This window comes from Ochlerotatus camptorhynchus, unplaced genomic scaffold, assembly GCF_037179485.1.
Source record: "Ochlerotatus camptorhynchus isolate MF236.1 unplaced genomic scaffold, CSIRO-AGI_Acam_v1.1 ptg000616c, whole genome shotgun sequence".
Lineage (NCBI taxonomy): Eukaryota > Metazoa > Arthropoda > Insecta > Diptera > Culicidae > Ochlerotatus > Ochlerotatus camptorhynchus.
In genome coordinates, this window is record NW_027041095.1 from 100344 (window position 1) to 116705 (window position 16362).

Below are 16362 nucleotides of genomic sequence, written 5' to 3' on the forward strand. Positions count from 1 at the left end.
ATAAAAGATTAAAAGTAAAAACTTGTCCTCCTTTTATTCTGCCGCTTTCGAAACCGCTTTCGTTGGACTAGTCGACCAACTGACTCGATTCTGCTTTTTCTGGCTTGACGAGGAGAATTCACTGCCTTGGTGCCAAGAAGCGCGCCAACATATGGTCCTACCGAACCGGATAACCAACCAGTGTCGTGTCGACATTGAATTCCAGTGTGGAAAAAGTGGATCAAAATGCCGAAAACGAGAAAGTCTACCAAGCAGGAGGCAGAAGATGATGCCAAGGCAGCATTAGTTCACCAGCGTCGCCAAATTCAGGCAAAGGTGACAACGATAAGTCGCACACTTGAAGAAGCTGAGGATACTCCAAGTAAAATTTGTGCATCGCTTTTGAAAGTGTTTTCGAAAAAGCTCGAACTACATTACAACGAGTTCATTTCAATTCACCAATCAATAGTTGCTTCCACACCCTCCAATGAGATTGAACTGGAAGATGCTTTGCTTTGGATATTTTCGACGCTCTCCATACCAACACGTTTGCCTTGCTTGAACTGCTCACCGAAACCATTTCCCCTTCCGGTGCTAGAGGTGAAAATCAACCCGTGATCATCCAGCAGCAATCACTACGAGCTCCAGTTCCCACATTCGACGGGAAGGTAGAGAATTGGCCGAAATTTCGGATGATGTTTGAGGATATTGTCGGACGGAGCGCCGATTCCGATGCAGTTAAGCTGCATCATCTCGATAAGGCGCTAACGGGTGATGCCTCCGGTTGGATTACGGCAAGAATGATCGTTGACAACAACTTCAAACAAACCTGGCAACAGCTCAGTGACCAGTACGAAAACCCCCGAGTAATCGTCGATACGCATATCGAAGGTTTGCTCGAGATGAAACCGATGACCACCCGCAGCCATAAAGATTTACTCGAGCTAGTGAAGACATTCATCCGTCATGTTGGCGGTCTCGAGTACCAGGGACTGGAAGTTGATGTACTATCTGGTCTCATCCTCACGAAGATCCTCACTTCACGATTGGACGATCAAACACTCCAGTTATGGGAGAGGACACAGCAGCATGCCAAGCTGCCCCAATACCAAGAAACTGTGGCCTTTCTTCGAAGCGAATGCCAGGTGTTGGAAAGGTTCCAAAACCGGCACCAGATGACGGCAAAAGAGCCATTGCCAAGGCAACAACAGGGTTCGAAACCAACTAACCAGAAAGCCCACGCTGCAACGACTGTGACCTCCAGCAGTTCCTGCCAGGTATGTAGTGGCTACCATCGCCATTTCGAATGCCCGAAGTTCCATCAAATGTCACCGGCTCAACGGAATGAAAAAGTGAAGGAGTTGAGAATCTGTTTCAACTGCCTTCGCCCTGGTCATCGAGCCATTGATTGTTCATCCAAAAAGACGTGCTATCGCTGCCAGAGAAGACACCACACTCTGTTGCATGAAGAAGCAGATTCGAATGCAGTGGAGGTGGCACCAACCATCCAAAATGAAGAACCAGCTTGCCAAACCTCTTCCGAGAACCACTCGGAGTCTCAACGAGTCACCGAAACTGTTGCGTCATGTAACCATTCTAAAGCTGCCAAAACCGTTATGCTCATGACCGCTGTGGTGCGAATCAAGGATTCTCGTGGATGGACAACTCCCTGCCGTGTTCTGTTGGATAGCGGCTCGCAAGTCAACTTCCTATCCAAGGCAATGGCTGACCGCTTGGCCACCGAAAGACGACCTGCACATGTACCCATCGCTGGAATAGGTGGGTCCAAAACCTACGCGAAGGAGAAGATGATGGTGGAAGTGGAGTCCAGGCATTCCGATTTCTGTACTACTATCGAATGCCTCGTAGTTCCTGAGATAACGGGAGCGATTCCAGCAACGAAAATCAACGTTTCGGCATGGCCAATCAACACCGATCTACTTATGGCAGACCCCAACTTCCACACTCCTTCCGATATCGATATGCTAATCGGTATCTCCCATTTTTTGCAATTGCTAAAGACGGGCCGTATTCAACTGAGTGATAAGTTACCTGAACTACAAGAAACCCATTTAGGATGGGTAGTTGCAGGAGACATCGACGACGTGTCAACCTCCCAGCAGTGTCTAGCTGCCCTGACGGATCCTATTTCTGAAGTCCTTCGCCAATTTTGGGAGCTGGAAGAGATCTCTGAGTCAGTAACACAACCCAGCGAGCAAGATGAGTGCGAAAAAGTATTCCAGTCTACCCATCGTCGAGATGAGACCGGCAGATATGAGGTGAGTTTGCCATTCCGCGAATCGGTGCACGAGCTAGGAGACAACCGAAACTTGGCCTTTCGTTAGAGCGAAGATTCAAGAAAAATCCGGAGCTAAAACAACAGTATTGTCGATTTATCGATGAGTATGAAGCATTGGGGCATTGTCAAGAGGTGAACGAAGCCGATGATACTCCCAATCAACGAGTGTATTATCTCCCGCATCAAGCCATCCTACGTCCATTGAGCTCGACAACTAAAATTCGAGTTGTTTTCGACGCCTCTGCCAAGGCATCCCGGTCCGAGAAGTCATTGAACGACGTTCTTCTAGTTGGAGCAACACTGCAAAGCGACATCTTCAGTATCCTGTTACGTTTTCGGAAGTATAGGATAGTATTCACCGCTGACGTTTCAAAAATTTTTCGACAGGTACGCATGGCACTACTTCACGCGTGTTTCCAACGAATTTTCTGGCGGTCAAGCCAGGAAGAACCCCTCCGTGTCCTGGAACTCACAACCGTTACTTACGGGACAGCTGCAGCCCCATTCTTGGCGACCAGATGTTTGATACAGCTCTGTGACGATGAAGGCGACTCATTTCCACTCGCTGCACGAATCATCCGCCTAGATTGTTACGTCGATGATGTCATCTCAGGTGCGAACACCGTAGAGGAAGCCATCGCAAGTCAAACCCAAATTCAACAGCTACTTGAACGAGGTGGATTCCCGGTCCACAAATGGAGTTCTAACACAACAGAAATTCTAGAAAACGTTCCAGAAGCCGACCGTGAGAAATTAGTACGTCTGGACAACACCTCAATCGACGTTATGAAAACATTGGGATTGATCTGGAGCCCACAACGAGATGAATTTGTGTTCAGCACCAATCAAACCGATCGAGAAGCAAGCCATCCTACGAAGCGAACAGTGTTATCCGAAATTGGCAGACTGTTCGATCCACTGGGTCTTGTGACGCCGGTAACCATTATCGCCAAAATGATCATGCAGAGGATTTGGAGATCCGGTCTCCCGTGGGATACCCCGTTGGAAGGAGAACTTCTACAATCCTGGAAACAATTCCGTGAAGCCCTACTCTTGGTAAGCGAAATCAAGATTCCTCGATGCACCATTTCTTCTGATGCCACCACCATCGAAATCCATGGCTTCTCCGACGCCTCGGCGGCTGCTTACGGAGTGGTCATTTATATTCGCTGTATCCTACCGAATGGTAAGACTCGACTCAACATGCTGTGCAGCAAATCCAAGGTCACTCCGATAGCTGAATTGAGCATTCCACGCAAAGAATTACTCGGTGCCCGACTACTTGCCCGGCTACTCGTAAAAGTGCTGGACTCCCTTCAACTAGATGTATCGCAAGTTGTTCTGTGGTGCGACAGTCAGGTGGTACTTGCCTGGTTGCGGAGCCGTTATCATCCCTTTAAGTGTTTGTGCGCAACCGCGTAGCAGAGATTTTGAAGAGCACCGAAGGCTACACGTGGAAGTACATCAAATCGAAACAAAACCCAGCAGATTTAGTATCCAGAGGTCAATTTCCACACGCCCTGAGCACCAATGAACTTTGGTGGAATGGGCCGACATTTCTAAGTACCGCGCAGTACCAGTCGGAACTTCCCGATGACATCGCTGATGAAGATCTTCCGGAGTTGAAAAAGGTAAATGTAACCGCCATTCCAGTCGTTAACGAGGAGAAGATGGAAGTATTTTCTAGGTTCAGCTCGTTTAGAAAGCTTCAACGGGTAGTCGCGTTGGTCCAGCGATTTAACCGTAACTGTCGACTGAAATCTAGCAACGAACGAGTCCTCCAACGTCATCCTACAATCCAAGAACTACGCTCGGCTTTACCGCTGATTGTAAGGGTCATTCAGCTTGAAGCTCTGGGTGACGAGATTCATCGTGTGACATCCAACGAACCGTGTAAGAAAATTGCTGCTCTGAATCCGATTTACAACAATGGAGTGCTGCGCGTTGGAGGAAGGCTTCAACATTTCCTGCTACCTTTTGAAACCAAGCATCCACTATTACTTCCTAAACATCCGATCACCGATCAAATCATCCGTACATACCACGAAGAGAACCTGCATGTTGGTCCAACTGCCCTATTGGCCGCTCTCCGATCACGTTTTTGGTTGCTGGATGGAAGGTCGTCCGTCAGGAAGATTACCAGAAGCTGCATCACATGTTTCCGGTCGAAGCCTAAACGTTCTATTCAACTGATGGGAAATCTGCCGCCCTGCCGAGTAACACCCGCTGAACCGTTTTTGAAAACTGGCATTGACTATGCCGGACCAGTATTTGTGAAGGAAGGTCATCACAAACCGAAAATTGTCAAGGCCTACATCGCGGTGTTTATCTGCATGTCAACGAAAGCTGTCCATTTGGAATTAGTTTCCGACATCTCTACCGCCGCGTTCCTAGCTGCACTTCAGCGCTTCGTCAGCCGACGGGGCATTTGCCGAGAGGTCTTTTCAGATAATGGCTCCAACTTCAAGGGAGCCAAATCCGAATTACATGATCTATATCTCCTATTTCGCAGCCGCAATGCCGTTGACGAGATAGCATCCTTCTGCCAGCCAAAAGAGATCTCCTGGAAATTTATCCCACCGGAAGCTCCCAACTTTGGCGGCCTCTGGGAGAGCGCAGTGAAGACCGCTAAGTATCACCTGAAGAGAACTCTAAAAAATGCCAAATTGACTTTTGAAGAGTATGCTACAGTCCTTAGCCAAGTGGAGGCTATAATGAATTCCCGGCCTCTCTGCTCAACATCAGATCCAGACGACGAAATTTTGACACCGGGCCATTTTTTGATTGGCCGTCCTCTGATAGCCACGCCGGAGCCTAGCTACAATGAGATACCAACCAATCGCCTGTCAAGATGGCAGTATCTACAGTATCTCCGTGAGCAGTTCTGGAGACAATGGAGCCGGGACTACTTGTTGAACCTGCAACTGAGGGGGAAAAACCGCCAAAGACAACCAAACATTCGCCCTGGTATAATCGTGCTGCTTGAGCAGAAGGATATCCCACCGCAATGTTGGAAGATGGGAAAGGTCGTCCAGATTTACCCAGATTCCGACAATTTGGTGCGAGCGGTAGACATCAACGTCGAAGGTTGCATCTATAGACGAGCGGTATCCAAATTATCCGTCCTTCCGATTGCTGACAATGACGACCAAAACATCGATTCAGTGAATTCTTCGCAGCCTGGGGGGAATATGTTCGCGACCGAACCGTTCGCTCCGGAAAGACTGCCAAATGAAATCGAACGACGCACACCAACAGAAGCAGCGGCAGCAGCAGAGATGCCAGATCTACGGAAATCTCCGTAGATCTACGGATTTTACAATTTTTTGCGGAAATACGGATCCGTAGGCAAAATCTACGGAATTCGGTACAGTTTCTACGGATTTTTTCTTCAGTGTACGTCTCCCTTCAGAATCGAATTTCACAATGTGGAGTATAATCTGATTCTGAAGGGAAAGAAGCATAAAGTAAAATACACCCCTGTAGCTTGTCAGCCGTTTTCTTGCTCACTTATCCGCTTTTTGATATAATTGGCGTTGACGGCGACTCTATAGCTCTTCCCTCATATTAAATATCGCGTAAGCAAACGTTAGACTGTGCGTGAAACATGGCGGTCTTCGTACTATCTCTTCACTCCGCTGAAAGTTCCCATAATATACTGTCAATCTGTGCTAGAAGAGAAAATTTTTCGACGGTGCCGTGTGAAGGCGAATAAAAGTCGTGTCGAGACTAGTATTGTAAGCCGTCACCGTAGTCGACACATTTTTTATGATAATCTACTGCCTTTGCTTCCGACACTTGCAAAACAAGCTTCCAAATTACAGTACCAAACTTAAATGTCATACGACAGGCTCTGTCATACGACACAGGCTCTGTCATACGACAGGCCGTCACGAATGTATGTATTTTAGTTTTTCTTATAATAAGAGCTGCTGATGTTGTGCTGGTATGAATTCTGAAAATAGCTAGCAACGATGGCCTAGTAATTACATTTCTGAACAGAAATGGTTTAATTTACACCAAATTGAGACGACACGACGCTCTCTTCCCCGCCAGCTCGATGATGATCAGGCCTTCAACGTGTTCATCAAAAAGCAGGTAATGCATAAGTCGTCGTACTTGTCCGGCTTTACAAAGGAAACTACGGTTAAAGCGTGGCATTCTTATTAGATTACGATACCACTGTACCGCCGCTACGGGATCAAAATTGATCAGATCGCCATAGATGGTCTTAAAACCCCTGAATTGGATCCTCAAATTGAGCTGGAGACCACTGTCGTGAATAATGAGACAGAATTGCTGCTTGGGCAACAGGAAACGCTCCTTTGGAATGAGATGCCTGGAGATCGCTCCCGCGCAAAACAATGTTCCTCTGCCATTATTATATAACGAGCACGGCGAAGAGATAGCTTTTCCTGCCATATGTTTCGGTCATCTACGGAAATTCAAGCCAGGGGTTTGGGTGACATATTATAAAGAGCCTGAATTATAAAGAGGCATGTCAAAATTGGAACAATCGATTATTATCTGTCAAAGTCATAGGAAAAGTCATTCCAATCGAGCAGAAGACCTGTCAAATGGATAAGAAGTCGTCTCTTTATAAATTCAGGCTCTTTAACATATTTCATGATGGCATACAGTGAAACTCGTCGTTAAGACAGGCGTATGGCCAAACCACAACATTTGGTGTATATGACAATGGAAGTTCTTCACCTTAGAGTTTCCGAAGGCTTGCAATGCACTTTTAAGTGCACGGGGACCGCAAACATTACACGTGTTAACCTTAAGGACCGCCTTATTCATGGAGCAGTGCATTGATCGAAATCTATTCTTCCTAAAATCAATACCGAATTCAGTACAGTATTGGCAACAAAGGAAGAGAAATTTGTTCACCATGATGCGACAATTGGGAAAACCTACGACGTTCCTCACACTCAGTTCAAATGAGATGAAGTGGCCCCATTTGTTGAATCTCCTACATCGATTGTCAGAAGGACTCAATCCAGTCATGTGCTGTGTGTACTTCAACAAGCTGATTGACACGATTGAATTTCAGCACCGTGGAAGTCCTCACGCGCACATCTTGCTATGGTTAAAAAAGATCCCCAGGAATCAATCAGTGAAGTTATGCCAAAAACTACAGGTGCAACTGTATCATGGTATTCATGCCTGTACTACCATCGGCCCTTTTCAGGACCACCAAGATTTTTGAAAAAAGAGTTAAATTTCTGAACATGTCCCAACTAAGATTCATATCAAAAGCTTCTTTTCATGGCAATCATAGTCATACTTAAGAGTATAAACAGAGAGAACCCCGCTCAAATTCCTATTCCTACACAAAACACAAGTCCTGCTACAGTTAACAAATAACATTTATTATATAAGAGCACGTAGTCAGACGTCACCATTGCGTACAACCCCGGAGGGCTGTCCCTAGTAGTTTTTCAAAAGTTTTTTGCATCGATTTACGTAAAATATCACCTTAGAATTAAACAAAAAAGATATCACCTTCGACTAAAAAAAATCCGTATAAATCCGTAGATTTGAATAAGTCTACGGAATTGCATAGAAAAAAATCTGGCATCTCTGGGCAGCAGTAGAAGCGACGCACACCAACAAAGGCAACCTACAAGAAGAAAACGTAGAATAGCGCGCAACGCTCCGCCCATTATACGTTGTCGGATCGGTGAATGAGTGTAAATAAAGTAGCCCATTCGGGAATGAGCTCAGTTAATTTTTGTATCGCACACGGTTAATATCGGAGAATAAAAGATTAAAAGTAAAAACTTGTCCTCGTTTTATTCTGCCGCTTTCGAAACCACTTTCGCTGGACTGGTCGACCAACTGACTCGATTCTGCTTTTTCCACCTTGACGAATTCTCCACCGCCTTGGTGCCAAGAAGCGCGCCAACAGAACTACAGATTGAAAATCGAAGATTGTAAAAAAACAAGCAAACTAATTGTAACATGGCGGTGGCATAAAAGTTGATTTTCATGGGTCATTTGTGAAAAAGTTGTTTTGCTTTCAAGAAATCCTTAACAAATTCAAAAGGTTTTAAAATGGCTTTTATGATGAAAACTTGCAGCCTGAATTGTATTTATCTAAAGCCATTTTGCTTGATCCTAACCCGTTCAGATTTATGGCAGCATTTATGGAGACAAAGTTGCCTGCAAAAAGTTAAACGTCAAAGTTTGTTTATCTTTCGCTATTTAGTTGCGCTATGCGATCCAGGGTTCTTCCAGGCAGTTTTCTCCCGATGGATTGGGAGCAGCTACTCAGATAGTTAACGACACTGTTTAGCAACATTTCGCATTTCGAACCGAAAAAGATCCCCTTCTTCCGCATGGTTACAGAAGTGCACCATCCAACGATGCAGGGATGTACGCTTGAATGAAATTTTCGGAGAGTTGATTCTTTCGCCGAACAAAATCGCTGCTATGGATCGGAAACCAGCTAATCTCCGCTAACTAACAGTTTCAGTGGTTTGCTTTTTTTTTTTCCTTCGTTTGGTTTGTTTTTTCCGTCGATCTTGTTTTCCGTGCTGAGCACCAATGCTACCGACGTGCCAGGAAGGCAGCTTCCACACCTGGACCCTACCTATCGACCCAACAACTCATGAACCGGGGACCAACGGCTTTACTTCCCATCCGAAGGAAGGCGTGATCAGAGATGTTATGCCTCAGAACATCCCGGCGGCGCCGACTGGGATTGAACCCAGGCCTGCTGGGGTGAGAGGTAATCACGCTTACCACTACACCACCGGCGCCGTTCAGTGGTTTGCTGTCGGTTGTTATTTCGATTGTCATCTATTCGCAAGATCTGAAGAAGGCTGGTATGTTTTTCAACTTTCGACAATGTTTTACGATTTCGAAGTCCCGCTCACTTTACTCTTCTCCGCCAGATGGTCAGTCGTTGATGATATGATGATAAGGAAGTAAATTTTGCTGAAATCGACTTGAATTTTTCATCCTACTTCGTCTATCCTTCGAGATTTCCTTGTCATAAATTGGGCTTTTATTAACTATGACGAACCATCTTTTAAGCTCAATTTGTATACAGAGTAATTGGGAAGTTTATGATGCACTTTAAAAGGCCTAAAAAGCAACAATAAATGCTTTTTGCTCTAATGCAAAACCTAATGGTTTTATGGTTGCTTTTATAATGATAGAACACGTTTATAAACTATTTTATCAATACATTAATAAACAATTGCTAATGACGTTTATGCTTGAATAACAGAGCAGTTTTAAAGAGGGATTGAGAACTGTTTTAAATTTGTTTTTAAAACAAGACAGTTTTTGACTTCCTTTTCAGACTATAAAAGGTTTTTAAAACAGCAAAAAGCTGAATTACTACGTAGGAATGTTTTACACTTTGAAATGCTGTATGCTAAATGGTTTGTTCATTGCCGTTATAAAACCATCCTAAATCAGAGTGGATGCCAAATGGCTACTGAATTGTACCTTGGGCTGGCGGCACTCTGAATTTGAAAGACTTCACTGGATTGCACAGAACGGGAGCAGATATCAAGCATTCTTTTATGCGGAGAAAAGCCTTCTCAGCTTGTTCGTTCAACACAATCATTTTGGGTTTTTTTTTCGAAGCAAGTTCGTGAGTGGAGCGGAAATTTCACTGAAATTATTAATAAATCGCCTGTAATAATTTCCATGCCCAAATACCGGCATAGGGCGCGAATTGAAGTCGGTCGTTCGTAATCGTAATCACGATCGCTTCGATCATATCGGGATTGGGCTTCAAACCATCTGGTGTGAGGAAATAACCCAGATTAGGAAGTTCATTGAGACAAAATTTCGATTTTTGCAAATTAACCGAGAGATTTGCGTTCTTATGACGATGTGCTACTTCCCGCAAACCATTGAGATGCCCTTCGAAAGATTCGCTTACGATGGCGATATCGTCAAGGTAAACGAAAACTTCCGGTTCTAGCTCTCCGTACTCCTATACTTGGTTCTTCAGCCTGGAAAGAGTGGCTGGGCTGTTGATGAGGCCAAAGGGTAAACGAAACGGATGAATTAAAATAATCCTCTACTCAGCACCGAGAACGACGTATACGTATAAGTATATATACTCCTTCGAATTGGGCTCGAGAGGAATTTGTAGAAAAGCTTTCGTGAGATCTATTGTCGACAAATACCTGCACGCGCCCAATCGACTTAGTATGCGATCTTGGGTAGGCATCTCGTTGCATTCGCTCGTTCAAGCGTCGAGCATCTAAACAAAGTCTCACTTCTCCGTTCGGTTTCATAACAGGTACCGTACTCAATGACCAGTCGCTATGGTTTTTCTCAACAACTTGCTGAACTGTCTTATCAGAATGCATTTAGAGTTGTGACCGGAATCTTAACTTTGCGGACCACGGTATGGTCCATCAGAAGATCCGGAACATGTGGTAAGTGGTAAATCAATTTATCTGGTCTTAGAGCTCCGTGTTGATTTCAAAATCACTAAAAGACGCCTGATCAGAATTAATTCAGAGTTGTGACCGGAATTTGGATCGGAACATCCGTAAAAATGGTTAATTCATGAAACTGAACCTAGAGCATCTTGGTTTTTTCGAAACCACTCATAAAACTTTTATCAGAATAAATTTAGAATTGTGACCGGAATCTGAACCCTCTTGACCATGGGATGGTCAATTAGAAGATCTGGAACATTAGTAAAAGTGGCCAATTAATGAAACACATCCTAGAGCTCTGTGGCTTTTTCAAAACCACTCATAAACGTCTTAACAGAATGAATTCACAGTTGTGATCGGAATATGGACCTGAGGACTTTGGGATTTTAAAGTAGGCTGCGCTGTTACCGCACTTCAGTTGTTATTTGAAGGAAGGCATCCAGTCGTAGGTTTGGAAATTGCAACAAAAGTACCAATATTGTGGGATATTTGACAAAATTTACAAGCTTTTCTCCAACCGGAAGCCAGGCTGGCATATTGAATTTCAAAATGGTGTCAGACATGGGTTTCAAGTCCCTACACGTTAGCATGATTCCAAAAATACCCATATTGAGAGGAATTTGACAGAATTTCCAAGTTTTCTCTAACCGGAAGCCGCCATCTTGAACTTGAAAAAGGCGTCAGACATGGTTTACACGTCACCAAGGTTTAAAAAAATACCCAATATTGTGAGTAATTTGGCAGTATTTCCCTAACCGGAAGCCGCCATCTTAAATTTCAAAACGGCCCCAGACATCGATGTCCGGTCCGTGCACGTCACCCCGATACCAAAAATACCCATATTGTGGGATATTTGATAATATTTTCAAAAAACTTTTTTTATGAAATAAATCCCAAGTAATGAGGTTTAGTTACGTCTGGTTTGATTTACGAACCGCTGCGCCGGTTTGGTTCGTAGATGGAGGTTCCAGTGTATTAATAATTGAAAAAAAAAAACACGATCCAAAAAAAAAAAAATCTTCGCTCGCAATCGAAAACAACAAACAGCAAAAACTGAAAGGGTCTAGCACAGACCGAACATTTTCAATTCATTTTAATGATATTTTAATGCATGATTTCAAACATGTGAACGCGGATTATGTTTAAGAAAAAAAAAATATTTTAATCTACCTTGTTTGACATGGAATACGACTCGAAACGCATGTTTATAGTAAAAAATAAAAACCTGCTATTAAACTGATCAAACTGACATTTCAGCGAATGAACACCGAGTCACTTTGCAACTCACCTAAGAATTGGCGTTGACGGCACCGTCGAAAAATTTGCTCTTTCAGCAAATATAGACAGTTTCTTATAGAAATTTTCGGTGGAGTGAAAGGATAGTACAAAGTCCGCCATGTTTCACGCACAGTCTGACGTTTGCTTATGGATTTTCTCATAAAGTAAAGAGCTACAGAGTCGCCGTCAACGCCAATGAACCTCTCACGTCACCCGAGTCCAAGACGGTTTTAATACAGGTGGGCAGGAACTCACGGTCTCCCAGTGTTGGTGAGTTCTTTGCCGTTAATGTTCACGAAAAGTTCACTATTTTGCTATACAGAAATTCAAAACAAAAAATTTTATCTGCGGATTTGAACAGTTTTTGACCTGTTTCATACTACCGGAAGGTGTATGCTGGTCACAAATGCCGTGCCAAACTGATTTCCTACTCAATTAATCAATCTTTGATGTGAAATTCGCTAATAAACACGAGGTGCATTTCTTATAGCAAACATGCCATAACAAAATGGGCGGTTCATTTTAGTAAACAAACTAACACTTCTTCCGACTGTGGCACCTATGTATTAGGCGCCGAGACCCGAGTCGACTGTCAGAATAGAGTGAGAAGAGTCATGTGACTGCGAGGTAACAATTGTCGTCTCACCTCATTCGCCACGCAGATTAACCCTGTAAGGGAGAACAGCCCATAATGCACCCCTGGGGTAAAATGCCCACTTTTAGAAAAACAGCGATAACTTTTCCTCAGATGCATTTTCCGGGTAACGGTTTGTGATTGTTTTCAACTGGAGGTTTCACAAATAATTCTTGATCATAAAATCATGTATTGACCAGCTGATTCCTTAAAAAAATTACATTTTGTGCAAAACAGGACACAGTTGTTAAAATCATCGACTGTAAATTAAGCTTTTAACCATGTTTGGCATACACAGTTTTGGTCACGAACTGCTCATTTGCTAGTAACTTTGCACACAGTTGACGGAACTTAGTTCTTTTTGAAGCAGTAGATAGAATAGAGTGTAAGCTTGTTATAGATATGTAAAAAATGTAGATTTTAATTCTAGTAGTAAACTGTATTTGTTTTTGCGTTGTAAAAATGAGGTGAGAAATGCTCACTACACATCTCGGAATTGAAGTGTTAAATTGGTTAGTGTTGATTTAAATGTAAAGCTTTACCAAATCTTCGCATATCTATAGTAAACTAAAGCCTAATCTATAAATTGCTTTAGGGAAAAATAAGTTTCAGCATCTGAGTGAGAAGTTATTACCAAATAAGCAGTGCTTTTAACATCATATATCACAAAAAAAAATAACAAATTTACGTTTCGTATATTTTTTTAGATATTTTACTTGATGAATCACAGTTTAACATTCTATTGAGATTTTGAGACCTTATTTCTGATGTAACATAAAGAAATAATCATTTGAAATACCGCATCCCTTTGCATTATCTACTTGCAGGGGTTATGGTTTGTTCACCATGGGGTGCATTTTACCCCAATGATGTGGTGCGTTTCGGCCATTGTTGTCGTGCGTCTTGTCCCAATGTTGTGGTGCATATTGCATCATGAATCAGGCGTTTTGCCCCGCTATCATTTTGGAAGCAATTTAGAAAATACCTTGAAAGTCATGGAAAATCATCCTTTTGTAGTTCTAAATCACTCGATCTTTGTAGAAAACATGGTAATGAACCAAACACCATTACTTTCTTCTTGATTTTAGCTTCCATTCGCCAGCCATTGACGATTTTGCTTAAAGGGTGCGTTTTGCACCATCCTACTCTATACCAACCCTAGGTGAAAATTACGATGCCAGCAAAATATGAACCTGACAAATTTTGCAAACAACCTTTCTCTGATCCAGGTTCTTCGGTGGGTAATTAGACCTCGCTAAAGTTGTTCCATGCTGCATGGAGACACATCAAACTGTAAACTATATTGGTTAATACACTACATTGAATTCCTCTTTAGTAATATGACTTATATTACAGGTATACTTCTATGAAACGTAGCTGTCACTTTTGACTTCCATCGTCAATATCTCGCTAATAACAATTGAGTCATACTCGTTAATATTACCGATAGATAGGAGATTATTTCATTTATTTTATTACTATGCTTGTTTGAATGACCGTTTGCGAGAAATCGGCAATGGAAGACAGGAGTGACAGTTGCGTTTTATCGAGGTATATCAGTATGTGTTTATTTTAAAGAGGATTTAAATGTATTTAAGAAGATCAAGTTCAGCACTGGGAGAGGCTTTGCGTGTGTTCGAACCTGATGTTTGTTTTTTCCGTGGAGTTTTTTTTATTATTATTTATTTTATCTATAATCGGTTGCTGATCTAGTTATAACCAGGCCCAGGAGACAATTTCTAGTTCCTCATTCTAGGTCCCTATTATATGCGCGCTGAGAAGCTTTTCCGAAGCCAAGTAGAACCTCCATGAGGCGTCGCATCATTCGTTGAATCACAGCGTTGAACCTGACTATTGGTCACGAAAAGGCTTGCATACACATCAAAAATCGACTACATACATCCGAACATTTGTTTACCTCAAATCGAAGGAAGACATTCCACGCAACTACCATAAACCGTACTAGTTAATGTTGATCTTTGTCAAGCTTCGTCTACAATTTGAACTTCTACATCAACACATGTCAGGCAGCCTTCAGGTTCAATTGGCTAAACTTGGTCAGTTCGTTCCATTTTGTAAATTTTTATCTTTTCAAACCAGTAACGTTGGGAAATCACCTTTTTGTTGTGCGTTACTGGAATAAGATATACCACCGAACCCTAGTCATGACAACTTCAAACTAGGGAATCAGGATTTTCCAGTAATCAAAGGATCACATTTTAGTCCTTGTTACTTTTTATGACTTGATAATAGTGACAAGACTCGGGTAGTGACCACCAATGCATGGAACTGATCCAATTTGTTTTAAACGGCTTATTGACGTCTTATTTATCATTATGAATTCAGAGTTGTGTTCGGAAACTTTACCGTAGGGACCACGGAATGGCCTTCCAAAGGATCCAGATCATCCGTAAAAGTGGTACATTCATGAAACTGATCCTAGAGCTTTTTCGATTTTTCGAAACCCCTCATAGATGTCAAAATGGGAGGTGTGACCGGAGTCATTGCCAGAAATTTTACCCTGGAGACCAATGGACGGCCCTCGGAAAGATCTACAAAAGGGGCATGTAAATTTCGGTGCTCTCAGACCGATACATGCAAGTGGCCCCTTTGACGAGTTGCATATGTTTCGGTTTGGGAACACTTAATTTTACATGACATGTTTGTTTACGTTCCATGCTTTACGTCAAAGATAAATTACGTCACGTGTAAAAATATTAATTTCTAAGTGTGTGGGTACGTCTTCATACAATATTCAAAATTGGGTATATAGGGTTACGGTATGTAATGTGGGTCTAGTCCTTTCATTCGGCCTATCACGCAAATAAATAATTAATTAAGGAATATTACACAAAAAATAAGGAAAATATTGATCACTGATGATTGATAAATGTGTACCACACACAAATCAATTTATATCACAACATTTCAATACATTTTCAGCTCTCGTAAGTAATAAAACTGGTTGAGAATATCACAATGTTCGGAGTTTTTAGCCGCCATGACTTATAAGGTTAAGATGGGAAGGTTGACTGACGATCATCAAATGGCCTGATTATGGCATTTATTGATTGGAATTACCTGATAATACACACTAGACGTAAAACTTACAGTTGCTGTTTGAATATTTTATGTTTATTTTAATTGTTTAACAACGTTTTCACAAGTAAAACATGGACCCAACTTTAGGGACACATTTCTTTTCTATGTTCCTAACTATGGCCCATGAAATTCATTTGACAGCATATAGCAATAAGAGTAACGTCAACAATGTTGTTTTGCATTTGGATGATAAGGAACGAACAGGAAGGGAGATTTTTTCTGCCAAACCTGTATAATGAACATCACAATGTTCTGATTTAGATATTCTGCGGTCAAAAGACGATAAGCGAAATTTTTAATTTTTAATTTTTAAATTGAGTGATTTAATGTAGTTTTCGTAAAATTTTCTCTAAGAAATGTTTTGAGGAATGAAGAGCATTAAGTTAACAGTGATAGTGATAAAAAAAAAATACATCAGAAAACGTTACCAAGAGCGTTTTTTTGAGGATCAAACAAGATAGGACGAAGTTGCATCCATAAATAGACCCAATTTGGGGACAATAGACCCATATTACATACATTTCCCTCGTGAGTTATTGTCTTAAAAAAAGTAAGTTTTTCAACTTTTCGTGGTTTCTGATAGCAAACGACATGATAAGCATATCTAAGCATACCATTTAGCAGTAGAATATCGTTTGCAGGTAAATTCATTG

The 16362-nt window shown here is 42.2% G+C and overlaps 2 protein-coding genes across 2 annotated transcripts; both read left to right on the forward strand.

Moving 5' to 3' along the window:
• The first annotated feature begins 674 nt into the window (after window positions 1-674).
• Window positions 675-2324, forward strand: LOC135714119 (uncharacterized). The gene has a single exon (XM_065237396.1). The coding sequence runs from the start codon at window positions 675-677 to the stop codon at window positions 2322-2324; it is 1650 nt and encodes a 549-aa protein (XP_065093468.1).
• Window positions 2325-3232: 908 nt separating this feature from the next.
• LOC135714120 (uncharacterized) lies at window positions 3233-5583 on the forward strand. The gene is made up of 2 exons (XM_065237397.1): window positions 3233-3632; window positions 3701-5583. The coding sequence occupies exons 1-2, from the start codon at window positions 3233-3235 to the stop codon at window positions 5581-5583; spliced, it is 2283 nt and encodes a 760-aa protein (XP_065093469.1).
• Window positions 5584-16362: the final 10779 nt, after the last annotated feature.

What these genes read in the sequence shown, in the direction of transcription:
- LOC135714120 (XM_065237397.1), top strand. Translation starts at nt 3,233, where the DNA reads ATGATCATGCAGAGGATTTGGAGATCCGGTCTCCCGTGGGATACCCCG. An exon ending in AGTTGTTCTGTGGTGCGACA is followed by an intron (nt 3,633 to 3,700) that starts GTCAGGTGGTAC and finishes GCAACCGCGTAG; the next exon opens with CAGAGATTTTGAAGAGCACC.
- LOC135714119 (XM_065237396.1), top strand. Translation starts at nt 675, where the DNA reads ATGTTTGAGGATATTGTCGGACGGAGCGCCGATTCCGATGCAGTTAAG.